Source organism: Tupaia chinensis, unplaced genomic scaffold (assembly GCF_000334495.1).
Source record: "Tupaia chinensis unplaced genomic scaffold, TupChi_1.0 Scaffold138584_1, whole genome shotgun sequence".
NCBI classification, from domain to species: Eukaryota; Metazoa; Chordata; class Mammalia; order Scandentia; family Tupaiidae; genus Tupaia; species Tupaia belangeri.
In genome coordinates this window covers 599529-609940 of record NW_006198478.1, presented here as the reverse complement: position 1 = coordinate 609940, position 10412 = coordinate 599529, and the positions used below count along the sequence as shown (strand labels likewise).

General features: G+C 41.3%; 1 protein-coding gene across 1 annotated transcript in view; it reads left to right on the top strand.

The window, feature by feature from the left end:
- The window catches only part of RPGRIP1 (RPGR interacting protein 1), a 79805-nt gene that overhangs the window by 5118 nt on the left and 64275 nt on the right, over positions 1–10412 (top strand). Inside the window, exon 2 of the mRNA XM_006161422.2 lies at positions 6372–6504. Coding sequence (XP_006161484.1) covers positions 6372–6504 — 133 coding nt within the window. The remainder of the gene's footprint in view (positions 1–6371; positions 6505–10412) is intronic.

Below are 10412 nucleotides of genomic sequence, written 5' to 3'. Positions count from 1 at the left end.
GCTTGCCTTTTTTTTTTTTTTTTTTTTTTTTTTAAAGAATTATTTATTTAACTTTATTTATTCATTCTTTAATATGATCAGAGAGAGACAGAGAAAGAGAGAGAGAAAGTGAGAAAGCAAACCACCAGGTCCAGGATTTGAACCATGGTTGGCCATGTGGGAGTGTTCAGTGCCTTAACCACCATGCCACCTGCTGGTCCCATGGTGGCTTGCTTTCTTACTTTCCCTCTCTCTCTGTCTCTCTCTGGTCAAATGAAAATAAAATAAATGAATAAATAAAATAAAATAAATAATTCAAAAAAAAAAAAAAAAGTTAAAAAAATTCTAGGCAGTTTCATCACTAGGGTACTTTACCATTGAGGATAGGTATGAATCAGTAGGCCCCCTGGTTGGAGGTGAGGCAGGGGAACTCTCAGCTGGCATAGGCCAGAATGATTCAAATAGTGCCAGGGATGAGGATATAGCCTACATAACTGGGAGACTGACTTCACATCAAAGGGGTTGAGCAGGGGCCGGCAGGTGGTGTGGTGCTTAGGGTCACTAGACTCCCACATCGACCGCAGTTTGAGTCCTGGACCTGGTGGCTTTGCTCTCTCACTTTCCCTCTCTCCCTCTCGCTCTGTCCCTCTGTGGTCAAATTAAAATAAATAAGTAAGTTAAATAAAATAACTCTTTTTTTAAAAACAGGAGGGATCGAGCAAATAAGTAAATATACTGAGAATAGTGCCAGCTGGTTTCTCATTGTTAGAGAGAGAGATACAAACATAGAAGATCAGAAGACCAGAATATATCATGTAAGTTAGGATTTTAAATGGAGGAATCAGGATACACTCATGTTTCTGGCGTATAGAAATGGTTGTAGGTGTGTGTGTGTGTGTGTGTACATACCTACGCTTCCTATCAGCAGAGAGTGCATAAAAAGAATGACCCTGGGAAGCAGCAGGTGGCATAGTGGTTAAGGTGCTGGACTCCCACATGGCTGACCACGGTTCAAGTTCCAGACCTGGTGGCTTGAAATCACACTCTCCTGCATGTGTGTGTATGCCCAAAATCTCGACAGGAGAATGGAGGGGAATGAGTTGCAGCAGGACCATCCCCCCTGGGATGTGATTTCTCACTTTCTGTCTCTCTGTCCCTCTCTTCTCTCTGGAGAGTGCATGTGCAAAAATCTCTCAAAATAAAAAAGAAGAAAGAAAGAAAGAAAGAAAGAAAGAAAGAAAGAGAGAAAGAGAGAAAGAGAGAAAGAGAAATCTATCGAAAGAAAGAGAAAGAGAGAAAGAGAGAAAGAAAGAAAGAAAGAAAGAAAGAAAGAAAGAAAGAAAGAAAGAAAGAAAGAAAGAAAGAAAATCACACCAGCACATCTATGTGTAATGTCCATAACCCTAAGAGGAGAATGGAGGAGGAGTTGCAGCATGGCCATCCCCCCGGGGTGGTTCATGTGCCCTATGGCAACAATCTTAAAGACAAAAACAAAATAAAACAAAATAGACAAACCTACCTGGAGGCTAAATTTTTTTCTTTTCTTTTCTTATTTTCTTTAGAGATTTTTGCCTTACGGCATGTGGAGAGAGAGACGGTGAAAGGGAAAATGAATCCCCTGGGGGGATGGCCACACTGCAATCCCTTCTCCTCCATTCTCCTCTCGGGATCTTGGGCACGTACGCACATGCGCCTGGCGTGTTTTAAGCCACCGGGTCAGGGATGCGAATCGCAGTCGACTACGTGGGAGACCAGCAACATAGCCATTTTGCTAACTACTGGTCCCACAGCCTCTTTTGGTTATCCATGCAGGTTGAATTGAACATCATTTCAGTCATCTCCAATGTAAATGTGTGTGATGTAAATTGGAAAAACCATGTCCTCATGGGCGATGCCTCCTCTCCGGCACAATTCTGCAGCATTTGCGGTGTGTGTTTCTGTACTGCATCGCGACTCTTCTTTACATTGGTTACACGACCTGTATTGGGAGAGTCGCAAACTTCCCATGGTTGACTTTGTTGTTACTCTCGTTGCCACTTTGTTATGGTTGGTGAGCACTTCAGCCTCGGCTAAAGCTCTTACAGATATTAAAATAGCTACTGGTCACAATATTGTTCAGGAACTTCAGCCTTGTAAGGTGGAGGAAGTGATGTGTTATTAAGGCTCAGTGGCTAGTATGGGATCCCTAAATGTGTCTGTGGTCTTGGGCTTTCTGAATATGATACTTTGGGGAGGAAATGCTTGGTTTGTGTACAAGGAGACCAACTTACACAGTCCATCAATTCCTTCTGCTTCCCATGGCCAAGGAGGTATTCTACCTCCTACTGGAATATATGTAAAGGGAGAAATGCACCGTAGGCAATATGTCTGTACTCCGGCTTGTTGCCAACATCTTGAGAAGCATAATTTGTTTCTAATAAAAGTACAGGCTTTTTCAATAAATTGGTGGGTTTAAAATTTTACTGCTTTTTTTTTTTTTACATAAAGCCTGTGCCTTTCCTAGAAATTTAAGATGTAAATGTATTTCACATGTAAATTTGAAAGTTCAGGGGCCTATTAGGATATAATACACAATTTTAAGTAAACAGCGATTTTTTTGTCATTTGCCTTCCAAAGTGTTTTCACCTTAAGCCTTAACATATACCTTCAAACAGAAAATGATTATATTGTTATATCATAATAGAAAAAAAATCTTTATTTAGAATATGCACTAATGTAAGTTTGTACAGATCATATACCTAAGTCCTACCTTTGTTTAAGAAAGCCTGATTACATAAGTCATATTTAGAAAAACCATACTTAGTTCAAAATTTATATCTGAACATTGTTCACAAATATGTTATTTTATTTTATTTTTTTTAGAGAGATTTGGCTATAGAGTGCGTGCACTTGCCAGAGAGACAGAGAGAGACAGAGAGACAGAAAGGGAGAAATCACCCTCCAGGGAGGATGGCCACACTGCAATCCCTTCTTTTCCACTCTCCTCTCAGGATCTTGGGCATGCATGCACACGAGCTTGGCATGAGTTTAAGCCATGGGGTCCAGGACTTGAACTGTGATTGACTACATGAGAGTCCAGTGACGTAGCCATTACACCAACTGCTGTCTTATTATGAAATTTTTTTTTTGAGAGGTTTTTGCTATAGGGCACATGCGCTTGCCAGACAGACAGAGAGAGACATAGAGACAGAAAGCGAGAAATCACCCCCCCAGAGGGGATGGTCACGCCACAATCCCTTCTCCTCCATTCTCCTCTTGGGATCTTGGGCACGCACGCACACGTGCCTGGCGTGAGTTTTAAGCCACCGGGTCCGGGACACGAACCGCAGTCGACTACATGGGAGTCCAGCGACACAGCCATTACGCTAACTGCTGGTTCCCTCATTATGAAAATTTTTAACTGCAAAGACTAGGTATATTTTATTTCTGTTTTTCTAAAAGACCTGCTGTACTTAACAGGTATACTAAAATTGTGTTGGGAGCACAGATTTTGAATTTTGTAATAGACATCTACTTAGTTATTTTTTGCATGGATGTAAGCTTCCATTATGCCGGTGGTTTAACAGACTTGCTATATAAGTAGAAAGAACATGGCTCAACTAGACGTTTTGATATGTACGGGCATTACGCTTAGTGATACTTGTTCGCTATCCTTTGTTGTTCACGCTATTTAAGTGCAGGCTGAGACCTAGTTTCTTTGCAAGTAGAGTAAAATAATTAATCTTTTTGTGGACCTATTCTGAAAATAAGAATTGTCTTTTACTTTTAAAACATTCACATTTAGAGTCAATGAAGTTGCTATTTTGAGCTTAGCATTGATATTGTGAAAACAAATGCAATTTGGATTTCATGTTGCTTAATGTTCATTCTTTACAAGTAGATGATTAAGAAATTATGAATCACAAAGAACTTAAGTGAGCTATATTATGAATGCACTGTCTTTGCACACACATTTGGGTATATTCTGAACACAGGACTTATTCACATTTTGCTTTCTAATCTTTGTTGTACAGGGATCCAGATATCCTAGTCTTACAACACAATTGTTTATATGTGAAACACATTGTATTATTGCCTTATTTTTGCTGCTTTTATTCATGACAAGAATTGTCAGTATCAGAATGGATATCTTTTATGCAACAGATTAATAAAGAAGTTGAAAGACCAAAAAAAGCAGTAAATGGGAGAAATAAATCAAGATATATCCATACAAAGGAGTACAACTCAGCAATAAAAGGAACTGTTGATATACAAAACACCATGGATGAATCTCAAAGTAGTTATGCTGAGTAAAAGAAGTCAGACTAGAAAAAAAAAAAAAAAAAAAAACCAAAAACAAACCAGGTACACAATGGATGATCCCAGAACATGGGAACTAATCTATAATGATATAAAGCATGTTAGTTTGTGTATGGGAAGAAGGTGAGGGTTAGGGTGGAGGTAGCAGGGAAGGAATGAATTAGAAAGAGACACAAAGTAGGCAGTCCTGTAGCCTAGTGGTTAAGGGAGCCAGATTCCACATGGCCGACTGCCGTTGGGATCCCAGGCCCCAGCAGCTAAAAAAATAAATGCTGGGGGACCAGCAGGTGGTGTGGTGGTTAAGGGCGCTGGATTCCCACATGGCCAACCGCGGTTTGAATACCAGACCTGGCAGCTTGCTTTCTCACTTCTCCCCCTCCCCCTCTCACCCTATTCCTCTTTGGTCAAATATAAATAAATATGTAAATAAAGTTGAAATAAAGTAATTATTTTTTAAAATGCTGGGCATGTATGCGTGTGTGCACAAAATCCTGACTGGAGGGAGAAATGGAGGAAAAAGGATTGCAGTGTGCGAGCTGTATGGACACAGCTGGGTACTACTTTATAGTATGTTCATTCTACTCACTGGGGTTTATGCCTAGGGCCAGATTTGGGTACATGTATATGTGTCAGCTGTGCTAGCTATTGGATATATTTAGACTAATTAAGTTCATTGGCAGAACAATTGAATGGGAGGGGGCGGAAGTCATGGAGGGCAATCATGGATGCCAGGGACAATGGAGGAGGAAGATGGGACATGGCAGAGGGTGGGGGATGGGGAATCAGGGATGGCAAGACAAAGGGCAAGGTATGCAGGATGTAAGAATTGGAAAATTACTTGCTGAGAACATGTATGTTGATGTGCTTGATTGAACCAGTACACAGTGTATTTTGGATGGAAAATTTATTGGTGGGTTGTGATGGTGTATAGTGAATTAAGGTAGAAAATAAAAATTAAAAAAAAAAAAAAGAAATAGCGCGTTAGCCACTCACCCAGATGTGGTTGTGGGTAACTGTCAATACGCCACACAGGTGGCACAGTTATCTTGCCATTTACTGCCTGATGCCTCAGCAACTGCTGCCAGCCCTTCAGAAATAGGAAATGACTAATGATGTGGTGGAAAATATGAACCAGGATTAATAAAACTTGAAAAGGAAAAAAAAAAAAAAAAAAGGATTGCAGTGTGGCCACACCCTACTGAGGAATGCTTTCTCTTTCTCTGGCAGTGCACATGCCTTCTGGCAATTAAAGGGAGAAAAAGTTCAAAAGATAGATAAATTAAAAATAAATAAATGAGTAAAAGTTTCAATGCGATGGGTGTGTGTTCAGTATCCTGACAGGAAAGAGGAATGACCTGTGATGTAACCAGCTCCCATTGGGAGCGCTCTCTCTCTCTCTCTCTCTCTCTCTGTCTCTTCTCTGGTGCATGCATCTGCCTTTTCTCATTGAAAAAAGAAGGAAGGCTTAAATCCTTTTCTTACTGGGTTTCAGAAGATATTTGTGGGCACCATCTTTGTCTTTTTTCAAATCTTCTAGTAAGGAGAAAAAATAGATTAAAAAGAAAAATTAAGTAAAATAAAAGCCCTATTTGCTACTTTTACAAAGAAAATGTACTTTCTAGACATACCTCATGCTGAAGTATGATTCAGAGCCTCCAGAGGGTCCTTAGTCGTTTCATAGAGTTCCTGAGTTTCCTCTTAAACACTAGACTCAAGATACATTCATGCTGAGACCAGCAGTTAGCGTAATGGCTATGTCGCTGGACTCCCATGTAGTCGACCGCGGTTCGCGTCTTGGACCTGGTGGCTTAAAACTCACGCCGGGTGCGTGTGTGTGCGTGCCCAAGATCCCAAGAGGAGAATGGAGGAGAAGGGATTGTGGCATGGCCATCCCCCCTGGGGGGTGATTTCTCGCTTTCTGTCTCTCTGTCTCTCTCTGTCTGTCTGGTGAGCACACACGCTCTATAGCAAAAACCTCTCCAAAAATAAAAAGATACATTTATGCTTTCTGGATAAGACGTGATGAGAGATCTGATGTGCTAAAAATACTGCACATAAAAATATTACCATTTTATCCTCTTCTGGGATTTTAGGTAAGAATTTAAAAACTCAACCTGCCTTGAACAGGATGGGCCAAGAGGACTGGGAAGACCGTTTCCTTCGACTTCGTGAGGAGCACATATTGGTGAAAGAACTTTCTTGGAAGCAACACGATGAGATCAAAAGGTACCTGAGGTCTTAAAGCTTTAACAGCTGTGTCTACACCAGGCCTATACCACACCAGACAAAAGGAGTACACTTTATTGAGATGTCTATACCAGAAAATGACTCAAATGCCGAGGATGTTTCGCTCCAAAAATAATGAGTGAAACAGTATTTGTTTGCTTGTGTGTTTGTTTTTCTTGCCAAACACATCAGATTATGACCACAAGCCACAAAGCATTACCAAAAACCCATGCGATACTATTAATATTTCAAGCCAGCGAGTCAGAAACTGGGCAGGATCCTACCCTAGTCACAAAAGAAGGAATGGAGATGGGCAATGGTCATAATCTCAGAGGAGCGAAGCCTTTGGGAGCAAAGAGAAAAGCTCTTTATTTATAAACAAAACCAAAAACAAAAAATCATACGTATTGGTCCTTAAATATATTCAGGTACAAGTGCTTTATATGTATTAACTAATTTAATATTATAAATACGATGATCTCATTTATATGTATGCAGGAGATGTTAAGAGGTAAAGGAGGGAGCAGCAGGTGGCCAAGGTGATTAAGGTGCTGGACTCCCACATGACGGACCACAGTGCAAGTCCCAGACATGGCAGCTTGAAAATCACATAGGGTGTGAGCGTACATGCCCAAATCCCAGGAGGAGATTGGGGGAGAAGGAACTGTAGTGTGTCCATCTCTCCTGGGGGGGTTATCTTTAACTCTCCCTCTCACTGTCTCCGGTATGTGCATGTGCCCTATGGCAAAAAAAAAAAAAAGGAAAAAGAGGCATGAAGAGGCTAGATACCTTACCCAAGATCACCTAGTGAATAGCTGAGCTGTAAGCTTTTAACTCCAAAATATACTATTAATATATTCAGTGATCAGGACCAGCAGTTGGCATAATGGCTATGTCGCTGGACTCCTATGTAGTGGACTGCGGTTCAAATCCCGGACCCAGTGGTTTAAACTCTTGCTGGGTGCGTGTGCATGCGTGCCCAAGATCCCGAGAGGAGAATGGAGGAGAAGGGATTGCGGCGTGACCATCCCCCCTGGGGGGTGATTTCTCACTTTCTGTCTCTCTGTCTCTCTCTGTCTTTCTGGCGAGCGCATGCACCCTATAGCAAAGCCCCCCCCCCCAAAAAAATATATGTACAGTGACCGTAGATTATTGGATTTCAAAGGAGCATCTTTGGGGTGGGAACCTGCAAAGAAATATGACTTGGAGGTACAGGGAGACAAACAGGTGGGAAGGATGGGAGGACTGAAAGCTCGGAGCCTGTCTACAGGGTAGATTTTGAGAATATTGGTGTCCTTGTCTTCCTGCTAAAGACTACCAGGGTCATCCTTGTAGAGCAAATTTCTTTATTACTTGTTAAAGCTAGAAAAAAACATGTATCGTGGGAAGGTAAAGCTATCTCAATACATGTGCTAGAATCTACTATAGTATTTGGGCTTAGGTTGGATGATTTGGGGGAGGATTCAAGGAAACTGGGGTTTGTTCTAGATTTCGTGCTGTCAGAAAATGGACAATTCTGTTTGAGTATCTCAATAAATCTTAACTATAGGCAGGGAAAACTAAAGCAAGATGTGGTTGGTAAAGAAGTTGTGGTTAGGCCAGTAGATAGCATGATCGTTAAGGTGCTGGGAGCATAGGTGGCCAACCAGGGTTTGAGTCCCGACCTGGCAGTTTGCTTTCTCACTTTCCCTTTCTCCCTCTTTCTCTCTCTCTGGTGAGTACATGTTCCCTATAGCAAATTAAATAATAAACAAAATAAAATAAAGTATTAAAAAAAGAAGTTATGGTCACTCATATCAGCCCACGAAATTGGTATTTGTGGTGGCACTGACTTTGGTTTTTTATCTGTGCCTGGACAAAATTGTGAAGTGAACTTGCTTTATCCTGGCCTCAGGGGGACCCTGTCTGATGTTGGTGTTCTATGAGAGGTTCCGATGCGAGAATAACCAGGCCTACTTTATAAACAACACTGAGGACTAGTTATGTCAGACCAGTTTTCCAACGTGAAGGATAGCTTTTTTGCTTTCTCATGGTAATCCCAGGAGTGGTTTAGATCTTCGTTTAGAATCTATAGAATTGCGGGCTTCCAGCTGACCAACACTCTTCAGAGTTGATTGTTATATATGTGGAAAACTTGAGACTCTGGTAGTCAGTTTACAAAGGCCAAGAAACTTACTTCTTGCTTGATAACCAAAGAGTAGGTGAGATGATAGATGTCAAAAAGTTAAACCAGATTCTGTTCCTCTGGATTTAGGCAAGTTGCCTATCTATGTTATGCCTCTATTTCTTTATTTGGATGTGATAATATGTAATAATAATAGCTCAGACCTCCAGCACTTATTTTGTGCACCTCAGGGTTCTAAGCACCTTATGTATGTTACCTTACTTAATGCTCACAATCTAGAGGGCAAGTACTTTTTTTTTTTTGGAGAGGTTTTTGCTATAGGGTGCGTGTACTTGCCAGAAAGACAGAGAGAGACAGAGAGAGAGAAAGCGAGAAATCACTCCCCAGGGGGGATGGCCACTCTGCAATCCCTTCTCCTCCATTCTCCTCTCGGGATCCTGGGCATGCACGCACAGGTGCCTGGCGTGAGTTTAAGCCACCGGGTCCGAGGCTCGAACCGTGGTTGAGTACATGGGAGTCCAGCGACATAGTCATTACGCCAAATGCTGGTCCCAGCTTACTTCTGAGGCTGTATGTCTGAGATCAGGGTGCCACCATGGTCAGATTTGGGTGAGGGTCTCTTTCTAGCCTGCAGATTCTCTTTCTGGCTGAGCCTATGTTTTCATGTGGTGGATGGATGCTAGGGAGAAAAAGAGACGTCTTATTATTATAAAGTCATATTCCTATGCAATTATGGTTCCACTCTTACGACATCAATTAACCTCTTTTTTAGAATTATTTAATTTATTATCATTATTATTATAATTTTTAAATTTGACCAAAGAGACAGAGAGAGGGGAGAAGTGAGAAAACAAGCTGCCAGGTCTGGGACTCCAACTGCAGTTGGCCATGTGGGGGTCCAGCCCCTTAACAACTACACCACCTGCCAGCCCCTTAATTAATCTTAATAATCTCCTAACTACCCAATCTCCAGATATGGTTGCACTGGAGGTTAATGCCTCAGCATATGAATTTTAGGGAGACACAATTCAGCCCATAAGACAGAGAGACCACAGAGTCTGATGGTAATAGTAAAAGCATGATTTTAGGTCAAGATAACAAATAGTGGGAACCAGCAGTTAGCATAATGGCTATGTCGCTGGACTCCCACGTAGTCGACCGTGGTTCGTGTCCCGGACCCGGTGGCTTAAAACTCACGCTGGGCGCGTGTGCGTGCGTGCCCAAGATCCCGAGAGGAGAATGGAGGAGAAGGGATTGCGGCGTGACCATCCCCCCTGGGGGGTGATTTCTCGCTTTCTGTCTCTATGTCTCTCTCTGTCTGTCTGGCGAGCGCACGCGCCCTACAGTGAAAATCTCTCCAAAAAAAAAAAAAAAAAAGATAACAAATAGTAATTGATTATCTACTATTGGTAAGGAGCTATAAAGAAGTCATCCTTAATTTGGGGGCACATATACAGGGCGTGCAGACTAGTGGAATGGGCGATGTCAGTATTAAAATTTCTTATTTATCACCTCTGTAACAGTATTTTATGTTTTATAATGATGAATTTGTTAGTACAGAAATAAATGTATAGAATTATAAAACAAATATACACACAAATATATTGGAAGAATGCTCCAACCATTTTGAGTAAGAGTGTGATCACAGCAAATAAAATGGATATGATGACGTCTCTCCTCTCAAAGAATTAGTGTATTGGGGCAAAAAAAGTAATGATTATTTATTAAATTTTATTTATTAATTAGTGTGTGTGTGTGTGTGTGTGTGTGTGAGAGAGAGAGA